The sequence below is a fragment of the Alosa sapidissima genome, chromosome 2 (genome assembly GCF_018492685.1).
Source record: "Alosa sapidissima isolate fAloSap1 chromosome 2, fAloSap1.pri, whole genome shotgun sequence".
Classification (NCBI taxonomy): Eukaryota; Metazoa; Chordata; class Actinopteri; order Clupeiformes; family Clupeidae; genus Alosa; species Alosa sapidissima.
Window position 1 is genome coordinate 41718073 of NC_055958.1, and position 12500 is coordinate 41730572.

The 12500-nt window shown below is 41.3% G+C and overlaps 2 protein-coding genes across 3 annotated transcripts in view; both read left to right on the top strand.

Annotated features, from left to right (window-relative positions):
* Window positions 1–1883, top strand: part of LOC121686110 (interleukin-10 receptor subunit beta-like) — a 15054-nt gene extending 13171 nt beyond the window's left edge. For both annotated transcript variants that reach the window (XM_042066821.1, XM_042066820.1), the window contains one exon: window positions 1387–1883. In XM_042066821.1, the coding sequence (XP_041922755.1) occupies window positions 1387–1644 (258 nt within the window). In that variant the 3' untranslated portion in view covers window positions 1645–1883. The remainder of the gene's footprint in view (window positions 1–1386) is intronic.
* Window positions 1884–2444: 561 nt separating this feature from the next.
* The window catches only part of il10rb (interleukin 10 receptor, beta), a 21277-nt gene continuing 11221 nt past the window's right edge, over window positions 2445–12500 (top strand). The window contains exon 1 of the mRNA XM_042066814.1: window positions 2445–2660. Coding sequence (XP_041922748.1) covers window positions 2591–2660 — 70 coding nt within the window. The 5' untranslated portion in view covers window positions 2445–2590. The remainder of the gene's footprint in view (window positions 2661–12500) is intronic.

Genomic DNA, 12500 nt, shown 5'->3' on the forward strand with positions numbered 1-12500 from the left:
GATAAACAACTTGCATCTATGCCAAAATGAAACACTGCAATCAAAACTCAACAATCCTTTCTAAAAGTGTAATTCAACACAACCATACACACATGCACCATTTTAATTACTCTTTCAAATCAACAGCAAGTAGTGTTTCGCAATAAGTGTGTTGCAGAATTGGAAACAATGTGTATAAGTAAAAGTATATATACTCTTTTGATCCCGTGAGTGAAATTTGGTCTCTGCATTTATTCCAATCCATGAATTAGTGAAACACACTCAGCACACAGTGTACACACAGTGAGGTGAAGCACACACTAATCCTGGCGCAGTGAGCTGTCTGCAACAACAGCGGTGCTTGGGGAGCAGTGAGGGGTTGGGTGTCTTGCTCAAGGCAACCCTCCGGTTACAAGTCCGAAGTGCTAACCAGTAGGCCACGGCTGCCCCTAAATAACGGCAACAATAACGATGAGGATGGTCAGAGTAATGATGTCATCACAACAATAACAACGACCTAAACAGTAGGCCACGGCTGCCCTGTGCAAAGCAGAACATGTGTTTAAGCTATGGTTACACAGTGTCTATGCTTCAAGAAGGTTAGGTATTGGGGCTTTGGTCTTTAGTGTTTTTAGTGTGTAAACAATGGGCATCTGTGCTCTATTTGTGTTTACCTTTTGTCACTTGCGGTTACCATTATTCATCACAAGTGCATCACAATGCAAAATGTGTCTTATTGCATGAGAATGTGTTTAGAGTTTTGCAAAAAGAGTCTGTGAGTCTATGAGATCTGTGTTTTTTTACATGTGAACTTTTTAAGGTTTTGCCAAAAGGGGGATCGACTCAAGAAATGTGGTCAGGCAACTGGTATGACACACAACCCTGCCTGGCCCTGGTGCTAACCTCAGTAGATATCTGGGCAGAAAGATGGGGGTGGTGCTGAACAAATTAAAAAGATTTTAGACCAATAGTGGCAAAATATTGGCCAATTTGTCAGCAACCCGCCAGCGGACCGCCAGAGAACCGATGAGCAAAATGCCAGCGGACCGCCAGCTATGCCCCCAATGGACCGCCAGTGGTCCGCCAGCCTCTTGCTATCTGAGACATAACTCCACACATAGTTCCTATATGTGATAAAGATTATAGAATACATAACTCCACATAGCACCCTGCCTTTCCCAGGCCAATAATGGGATTTGTGTGTTTACTTGGTGACGTCTGTTTATTCAGCTGGTGTTGCATTGTCATTTATCCATGTGCCGGTTTAAAATACAAGCACAAAGTGGATTACAACCAAAGACCAGGCACACATTCAACTTTGTGTATGTTAATATTTGTGTATTGTCTTTACCCCCCCCCCCCCTGCCCTGCCCTGCCCTGCCCTGCCCTGCCCTGCCCTGCCTTCAGTCGCTGCTGCCCCCCCTCTCTCAGATGGACCAGTTCAAAGGGCAGCCAGTGGAGCTCTGCCACCCCCTCAGCATCGTCTTGGAGACGCCACAGACCCCTTTGCTGGACGGAGGCCTGCACTGCACCCACCCACTACAAGAGGAGGAGCAGCCAGAGAGGCAGGGAGAGGAGTGGGAGACGGGGGGAGGGGGTGATGGGGGGGACAGGGCCCTTTGCTCTCTGGGAGAGATGGAGATGGAGCCCTGTTTACCATTGTAAACATGAGTTGTTTATATGAAAGAATGAAGGATATTTATACTGATGCATTCCTTCCCTTTATACTTTACTTTATCTGCGTGTGTGTGTGTGTGTGTGTGTGTGTGTGTGTGTGGGGAGGTGGGCAGGGTTTGCTCATCCACTGTTTGTGAACATTTTTAATACAGTTTACAAGTTTTACACACTTTTTTATTTGCTATGAGAACTGAAGCTTATCTAAAAAATAAAACATTTTTGTACAATTCTAGAGTCTGACTACATATTTGAAAATGTGATAGAACATAGTTCAGAAGATAGGCCTTCTCTGAATTGGTCAGCTGGTTTTCAAACATTCAAACGCAGCAAGCACGTCTACACATCTGAAAGACCATTTTCAACTGAAGAGCACGCACCATAGACAGTAAAAGAAAGGCACACACTCGACAGATGAATTACACACCCTTTCGTTCATTTATTTCCCCTTCTATGTTTATTCGCCTATGTGCATCATTTTTAGTTGCCTAAATGTTTTTGTAGTCTTCAGTTTGCGCAACTTGCATGTTTATCGACTCTAAATGACCGGATGGATAAAAAAACAAAGTAGTGTTATCACACATCTGAGCCTTTACTGTCTATGATTTGAGCCTGTAGGCAATTACAAACTCCGCTATGTGGTATCGGCCATGTGGTGTGACACATGACAGACTGCACCAGAGAATTTACGGGAAATTACTTTTGACTGCAGTCAGAGCAGGCTACCCATACCCGCCGACCCGCCCATACCAGAGCCCTGCCCTATCTGCGTAGAAACTGCGCAAGCGCAGATGGAAAGCGCCACCCCATGACAACAAGCAAGAGAACTTGGCTTGGCTTGTCCAGCGGCTTTCTCGCACGCACACGAGCTCGGAGAAGCAGTGGGAAGTGATAAACATAATATGATCTGAAATCTCATTCTCAATTAGTTTCCTATATGTTGAGGATGAAGGCGGTTATCCTGTTGGAATATGTGGTCTTTCTGCTGTTGTCATGGTCGTACAGTGGTAAGAAAGATTGCTTCCTTCCCTTGTTGTGCCTGCTAACACTAGTGAGTCACTGTCGTTTGCTAAAGTTAAATCTTTCTGATAACTTGCACACAAAGACGTGTTTTTTTTTGTTTGTTTGCAGTACTTAAACTGAATGTCAAATGTTAGATCAATGTATCAAATTACAGGGAAATGTAACGTAGGCATGTCGTTGTTGTTGCGCCATTGCAAATTGGCCTAAGATACGTTAGTATCTGTAGTTAAAATGCTAACTTTAGCTAGCAAATGTCATCTCTACCAAAACAAACAAACCTACGTTCTATGTAACGTCACTTCTATGTAGCATCACTTGATAGCTAGGAATCAGCCAATTTACTTTGTGTCAGCGAATGATACCGTTGTTTGAATGTACAGTCCACTGGTCCAGAACAACATATCACTGCAACTTCAGCTGCCCTTTTTAAGCTAAATTTACTAGCGAAATCATGGCGATTCACATACGGATTTTTAATGTAGGCCTGTCACTCAAAACACCAGGATGAACAGCTCTCCTGTCGGTGATCTAAACCAGAGGTTCCCAAACTTTTCCAGACAAGGCCCCCCAAATACCACTAGGTTCTGCCAAGGCCCTCCAAATACCACTAGGTTCTGGCCAACGACCCCCTTGATGTGTTATTAATTAAACCCATCGACAATACTACGGCAAATGTAACAATACATTATATAGCTAATTCTAACAATTATTTTAGCCACAAGCACTTCGCGATGGAGGATACAGCGTGTAAAAATTGCATTTGGGGCTTTCTGCCATATGAGAGTTATCACTCTACTATTATTCCCAGTCATTATCATGGAAAATATAATGTTCAGATATGCGACACATTATTATAATGGCATTGTATAACAACCCTCTTAGTAATAGGTGTATTTTACATTTTTCAAATGTATTTATTTGTTTCTTTTATTTTTCCTTCCAACTTGCTGCGGCCCCCACTTTCTCAGGGGCAGAGCCACTCTTATAAACTATTAGGCGTTTATAAAGAAACCACTGTTGGCTTGAATAAAGTGCGTTTATAAAGTGTCCCTTGCATGCTGGACATGGGTGTGGGTGGAATCTGCCTCTTCATCTGTGGTCCTCCGATGATTGCATACACACACACACACACACACACACACACGACAATGCACACTGTCCTAATTTGTGGTCTTGCGATGGTGGACCTGCCAAGTGGCACTAGAGAAGGGACAGCCCTCTGCATGTTAAAGAAGCTCCTGAAGACCCAGCTGCTCCGAGTGTATCTCCTCCCCTCACACTTCTAACATCCTAACACACACACACACACCGACACTCCCCTTACACTTCTAACATCCTAACACACACAACACACACACACCAACACTCCCCTCACACTTCTAACATCCTAACACACACAACACACACACACCAACACTCCCCTTCCATTTCTAACATCCTAACACACACACACACCAACACTCCCCTCACATTTCTAACATCCTAGCACACCTAACACACACACACACACCAATACTCCCCTCACATTTCTAACATCCTAACACACCTAACACACACACACCAACACTCCCCTCACATTTCTAACATCCTAACACACCTAACACCAGGGCTCTACACTAAAAAAATTTTCCAGGCGCACTTCCAGGAGCACAGACAAAAATTTGGGCACACAGTCACTTCTGTACTTAACTTACACATAATCTAACATTACACTGCAGCTAACAGTTAAACATGCCAGTGCACCAATTGCAAATATTAAGAATGACTGACAACATTTAGGCTACAGGAAACAGGATTTTAAAGATCAGTGCCTACTTTATTTTCAGTCTGTTCTATTTTCCTACATTTTGTTATTGTAAAATAATATAATACATTGCCATATTTGCATTTAGCCTGTATATCAAGTATCCTGCCAAATGTAGGCTAATTTATTTATTTGTGAATCCATCTGTAGCTAATCCAAATATGCCCATGGTGACCTATCTGACTGCATACTGCCTAATACTACTACTAAAACAGTCCATTTTCTCTTCCACAAACCTGGAAAACATAGGCTATCGAGGATATATATTTTTTTATCCGTTTTTTTTTCTTTTTTAAAAATATCTGCATTGATGGGGGCAGTAGGCAAACGTTAGGCCTACTTTCGTTTTGCACTTCAGCTTGTATTCGGTGTAAACAAACAAGCATGCGTGGAAGCCTGGAGTTGTCAGCGTTCTACCTTTGAATAAAATGGGAGTATTACGGGAGGCTACTTTTGTGCCTGTTCGCTACAGCTATATTTTGCATATTGCAGCCAATACGTCAACTGGGCTAAAAGGCATGTTAGGTTACCTTTCCTTCTCTCACTGCATTCTCAGAATCTCATCCTGTTCCTCCTGTATCCGATGAATTCAGTGGATAGAAGAACTAATTTCTTCAACCTTTGCTGGCTAGTCTAACTTTCCACTTTTTCTGCGCGCTCTTGGATTTGATAGAAGCGACTACTAGCGAGTCACAACGTGAAACTGCTAACGTTGATGGGAGGTGTAGTTTTTATGCTGCATTCGCGACGTGATTCTATGGTTTGCACAGTAATGTTTCTCGATGTTGTGGTGTATTTTGTAGACAAACATTGACATAGTTAGTCATTCGCACCAGTGCGCCTAAATATTTTTTTGCACTCGCACACCATCATTTTTACTCGCATGTGCGAGTCAAATGGGCGCACTGTAGAGCCCTGCCTAACACACACACTTACTAACACTCCCCTTCCTAGACTCCTGTACTTCCTTCTGCTGTTGCCACACTTTGACTAGTAATAATCATAATATCATGTGATGTTATTGTATTATAAATGTATGTAAACATTTTGGCCTGCAACATTTGCATGTTTGCTCTGCTCTTTTAGTGTTGCATTGTGGGTAGGCCTGCCTAATGCCTACGTGTGGCTAAATTACCACCAAATTACCATGTAATCATTGTGGGTAGGCCTGCGTATGTGTGGCTAAATTACCACCAAATTACCATGTAATCATTGTGTTGCTAGGTTACCACCACATTACCATGTAATCATTGTGGGGAGCCCTGCCTAATGCCTATGTGTGGCTAGGTTACCACCAAATTACCATGTAATCATTGTGTTGCTAGGTTACCACCACATTTCCATGTAATCATTGTGGGTAGACCTGCCTATGTGTGGCTAAATTACCACCAAATTACCATGTAATCATTGTGTTGCTAGGTTACCACCACATTACCATGTAATCATTGTGGGGAGCCCTGCCTAATGCCTATGTGTGGCTAGGTTACCACCAAATTACCATGTAATCATTGTGTTGCTAGGTTACCACCACATTACCATGTAATCATTGTGGGTAGCCCTGCCTAATGCCTATGTGTGGCTAAGTTACCACCACATTACCATGTGATCATGTGAACAGTATTCAGACCAGAACACCTGCCAGGTGTCCCTCTCCATTTCGTCGTTAGCTGTGCAGGTTAAGAGAGGGTTGGGCGTGGATCTTTGACCCATATGGTTGTGCTCATTCAACCACCATAAAGCATCATAAACAGCGATGTGGTCGTGATAGTGAGTTATAAACGGACTACGAACACGTTATCTGAGTATCGAGCTGAACACCTGCTGATGTGAGAGAGCTGGAAAATGAGCCAGGTTAGGATCACACACACACACACACACACGCACACACACAATGATGTCAGTCATCACAACAATAACAACTACCTAAACAAAGGGCCCAGTCATAAATTGTTGAATCGTCGAAATGAGATGAATTGAATGATGATCGTCGAAATTGGATGAATTTAACGATGATCGTCGAAATTGGATGAATTGAATGATGATCGTCGAAATTGGATGAATTTAACGATGATCGTCGAATTGAGTTGAATTGAACGATGATCGTCGAAATGAGATGAATTGAACGATGATGGTCGAAATGAGATGAATTGAACGATGTAGGACATAGAATGGGCCTAGTCCATATAGAAAAAAGCTTAAACAATTTGGATCTTGCCACCGTCTTTATTAATTTTGATTGATTTGTTTATTTAAGTGTCAAACACCATAGTGCCCAGCCCTCATGGGCTTATTAGACACTGCATCTAATCTAGTGTTAATTTTGTCACCTATTTTTTATTTAGTCATAGTCTTAGTCTTGTGACGAAATGTCCTTTTTAGTCTTTGTCATATTTAGTCATTCAAATATCATTTTTGTTAGTCAAGTTGTAGTCGACTAAAAGTCTCATCATTTTAGTCTAGTTTTAGTCAAAAGAAAACTAAAGGTATCTTAGTCTTAGTCAGTTTTAGTCAACACATTTTAGTCTTTTTTTTTTATAACAAATTATTTCTGATTACCATTTGAGTCAAATAGTGTTTCACACATCTCAATTTTCCAACAATATTGTGTGTCCACAGGGCTACTCGTCTGTTATAATTACTCATTCTGATTTTTTGGCAGTCAGTATGTTTACATGCACAGGTAAGTCGAGCTACAGTTATAGCTCGGCTGGGATTTGACCATAGACAGTAAAAGATTTGACTGGACCACTGTCATATTCGTAGACCAGTGTTTCTCAAAGTGTGGTCCGGGGATCACTGGTGGTCCGCAAGCTATCCCAAGTGGTCCACGAGCAGACGTGGTAAAATATAATATACATGAGTTGTTTGCCAAATAACTTGTAGTTAAATCCAAACAGTTCTGCAACACTGTCTATGTAAGATATGCCAGTTTAAATCATACAGAATGAATCCTCTGACACAATAAGCAAAGTGCAAAGACAATAAGCAAGGTGGTTCAGTGAGTAGGCCTATAGACTAATTATAGGCTACTGTTAAAGTAGGTCTAATCTTTTTTTTTTAGCTAGGGTTAGTTAAGTGGTCCTGAAACTGAAATAGTTTGAGAAACACTGTCGTAGGCCAAACTATTAATGTTTTACTCCGCCTCGCTAGATGGCGATATGCGCCCAAACACAACACATTCCCCAAACAGACTCTCCATCTTAGCCATAGCTAACTTGCTAGCGAACTTTCTATATTAGCTTACTTGCTTGCAAACTTTGCATCATCAGTCTAACTAGATGAATAGTTGACATTACATGCTGAACATTTTCGTATGGACATTCTGGGGGATGTTAATTTGTATGAGAGAAGCGTCAACTTCTGGGTATGTAGCATTGTGGCATAAAGCTTAGGTAGTTAGCTTGCTAACTCTGGCAGAAATCTCCAGTGTTCTTGTTCCATGTAGTTTCGTGTTGCAGCCACAGGGTTGCAGCAGCAGCATGTAGACTAGCCTACAGGAAAGCTGTTGCGTATGAACTCATTCGGAATATTTTGAAAATGTAACAGCTAGATATTCTGTCTTCTCATTTTGTAGACCAACATGAAGGGAGATTTTTCTTAGTTTTTATTTCATGTAAAACATTTTAGTCTCGTCTTTTTTCATCAACAGTAATGCATCTTAAGATAGTCTTAGTCAGTGTTTCAGGACATTACTGACGTCTCGTCATCGTCTCGTCTTAGTCATGAAAAAAAAGGTCGTTGACGAACATATTTCCTCTTGTCTCGTCTGACGAAATTAACACTAATCTAATCAGAACTTTAGTGTGTTTGGAATTCTCCACCGTCTTTATTAAAATGCATCTAATCAGAACTTAATGTGTTTGGACCTCTCCACCGTCTTTATTAAAGTGCATCTAATTAGAACTTAATGTGTTTCGAACTGTTACGGTCCAGGCTCGTATGGACCGAAAACATGAAAGGGAGATGAACACTGAATGAAATTATTACAAATATTTATTGGTATCACAAAAGTATGTCTAGGGGATGTGGGATCATCTGGTTGAGAGTGTAGTAATTGGAACACCGGCAGGAAAAATCAGAGTGAGTGTGGTGATTTGTTGTATAGTCCAAGGGAAATGTATGTGAGAGTGAGTGAATGCGTGCATGAATGTATGTCGTGAGCCTGAGTCTATGTGTGTGTCTGGTTCGGGAGAGAGAGAGAGGGAGCAAGTTGGTCTGGATTTTAAAGCCTATTTGCGCACAGGTGTGTCTTAATTGGCAATCAAGCACTCTGCCGTCTCCAGCCAGCCAAGGCTCCACGGTAGCACAGACAGCCACACACCCCTTTCATCTGCACAGCCTCCATGAGGGGGGTTTTGAACAAAACGTGTGGAATTTCCCTGAACACATACACACACGTGCACACACACACACACGTGCACACACACACGTGCACACATACACACACGTGCACACACACACGTGCACGCAGACACACTCACATGCACGCCCACACACTCACATGCACGCCCACACACTCACATGCACGCACACACACTCACATGCACGCCCACACACTCACATGCACGCCCACACACACACACACCTGACATCCTTTATCCACCCTTCATGGAAGATAAAAAAGAGAAGCAAGTTTTTCACTTCCTCAACAGTTCTATGTTTGTCCAACAGGAAGTGTGTACTGGTTGGAGGGGGATGGTGTGAGGATTGAAATCTTGCAATCTGCTATGTGTGCATGGCGTATTGCATTGCATAAAAGCAGCCAGACTCGGAGACTTCAAAGATATGCCCAAAACAAATAAATAATTAAATACGAGGCTCTGATATATGATGTAGCTAATAAAGGTGGAGTTAAAAGTCCAATACATATTTTTTATAAATATACAATAAATATACTTTATTACGGTGGCGCATTGCATTCACATCACAAAAAAAAAATCTCATAATTATCTCATAATTACGAGAGTATCTCATAATTATGACATATCTCATAATTACAAGATAATTATCTCGTAATTACGAGATAATTATGATTTGTGACACATTTCCAATTACTGCCCCCACTTGTGTGTGGCAATGACATGGTCTAGCCAGCTACATTAGACAAGATGAATAGGCCTTCTACGAACAGTTTCCCAAGAGGAAGTCTGAAGCTGATGTTCCTTTCAAACCTTTACTTGGGATAAACTGTAAAACTATGCAGACCAACAGAGTACACCTCAGTTATTTCCTTCGATGTTTTGTTTAAGAGCAATCATGTAGACTAGTATTTCAAATTACAGAATAGAAACTAATGTGTTAGCTTATGGCTAATGTATATGAGAAATCCCATAGAGATGCTAACGGTTAGCATAATCAATAAACAATAGGCGTGCGTGTGACAACGTGGATGGAGGTAGCCCTATTCATAATAGTACCTCCACCTACTGGTTAGGACTGTAACATGCAACATTGTATTGCCTTTGGGCAAAGAGTAGCTTATATAAGCTTTTATACTCTTTGCTTTGGGGTTGTTGGCGATTTGACAGGCTTATTTTTCATGCCACTTAAAGACATGTTTATCTCTAAAAGTACGAAAGTCATTCAAAGCAGGAAATCAGTTGTGGGATAGTTATCATGAGATAATATGTCAATATTATTTTTTTGTGATGTGAATGCAATGCACCACCGTAGAATATTTCTGATAAATATTCAATAAATATGTGTTTCTCTCAAAGTGGAAGTGGGGTAATTGGTCCAAATGAGAAGGCAGCCCGAGACAGACAGGGACCTCCGTAAACATGTAAACAAAACAACAGACCTCATTAAACAAGTGAACAAAACAAAAAAAACATCAGTGATCTTCAACCGGGGGTCTGCTAAATCCCATTCAGTCTCAATAAAGCAATGGTAGCTAACGGCTCCGTGTCTCGCTCAGGCAAGGGGTCCTTGGGCTGAAAAAGGTTGATGAGCTAACCCCTGGGCTAGCTCATTGTCACTACGGTTTCCCAGGCTATATTTCTTTTTTCTAAAGTATATTTTTTGGGCTTTTTAATGCCTTTAATGACAGGACAGTGGAGAGTGAGAGGAGGCGAATGGGAGAGAGAGCAGGGGTGAGATCCGGAAAGGACCACGGGGCGGGAATCGAACCCGGGTCGGCGGTGTACGGTGCAGGTGCCCCAGCCAGTTGCGCCACAGCTGGGGCCAACCAGGCTATAATATATATAATATAGGCTTCTGTGTTGCTATTCATGGTGTTATTAACCACCATTTTCCATAGATTAATTACACTCTTCATGCGTTTCTGTTGCATTTTTAGGCAATCCATGAAATGTGTGATGTTCAACACAAAATACTCTAAACCAGATACATTGTCATTTCATCTCTTATCTGTATAAACTCGCCGGGTATCAAGAAATACAAAGGTTCACACTGGCTGTTAAAAGCTTCTCATTTATTAGTTAAAACGTACAACTCTGTATACCGTTTATTAGTTAAAACGTATAACTCTGTATACCGTTTATTAGTTAAAATGTACAACTCTGTATACTGTTTATTAGTTAAAACGTACAACTCTGTATACCGTTTATTCACCATCATTCAAACTTGTTCAAACTCCTTGTGAACTTCTTAGGTTCTCGTGGAGAAACCGGACTGCACCTCTATGGGTGTATAGAGGGGTGTGTGGGTGATTAGTGGAGTGAACCATTTTGGCAGGGTTGTTTGAACACTTGCATAGTAAAATGTGTGTTTTATGTTTGCTTGTTAGATTTATAATTTGGTAATAACTGTGAACTTGAAGTTGGATGCTGCTCCAAGTTGCAGCTGGTACACAATAAAATGTGAAATAAAACTGAATTTAAAAGAACCGTATGTAAGAAATGTATTTCAATTAATCATAAAATGGCCCTGATATGTCACTAGACATTAAGAAATCATGTTAATTTCTAATACTTATATCACTGACAACAGTAGTCCGGCCAGGATATTGTCATTTAAAAAGTGAAGTTGCAGCCCTCAACTGATGTTGATGTTGTGTTTTGTCATGTCATGTTGTGTTTTGGCCTGATGCGCCACCCTCCACCTATCTACTAATCACAGTCAATAATGTTTCGGCATCCGGGTTGGCAACCTCGAGTCAGCGGGGGAGGGGGAAGGGGATACGCTGCTCTACAGTCATTTGAAACTGATTGCAGTACCAGTTTTTGCCACAATCTTACATATGGTCCCTTTAAAGCAGTGTTTCCCACAGAATTGGATTAAGTTTGTGGCGGTAGCTGACTTGGACAACGGGGGGGTGGGGGGGTATTAAGATCGTCTTGGTAGTGTATAGGTCTGATTGAGTGCCTCACATAAGATGTTCGTGAGTAACACAGTTAAAAGGCTGCTGATGTGTGGATGCAATTCATAACGTTTTCTACATAGTTAAAATAAAGGTTGTACTTCTCCTTGGGACAAGCACTTTTGAATTTTGGAAAACACTTTTCCATTTACATTTTGTAAACATTCAGTGTCAGTCAATAAAATGAGCCCTTCAACGAAACAAGCAGCTGTAAGTAGGCTACGCATGCTAAATTCGAAATCCAAACAGTATTCTAACGTTAGCTTTGAGATACTGCTTGATTGCATAACTTAACTTAGTAGGCTACATTGAAGAGACTAAACTATGTTGTGATGAAGACCTTAGCAGAGTTCACTTCAATGCAGCAGTTTTGAACAAATTTGCGCAGCATGGTCACGATGCTAAGCGGATTTAATAGCAATTTAGCCAGACGTCTTCTATGCAATGCTTCTATGTGGCAACAACAATCCTTCAACAATCGTGAATATTTTGTTAAATGCACATGCAGAGGAGGGGCAGCGGGCTACGAGAGAGAGCGGGGCGGGGCAAGGAAAGGCTGCGTGCGTAAAAAGCGCAGCTCAATGCCAATGCAAGGATTTGATCTTATATTTAATTTAAATTAAATTAAATTAAACATAGAATATGAATATGTGGCGGCTGATTTTGCTTTAATGGCGCACCGCCACAGATTAGTCAATG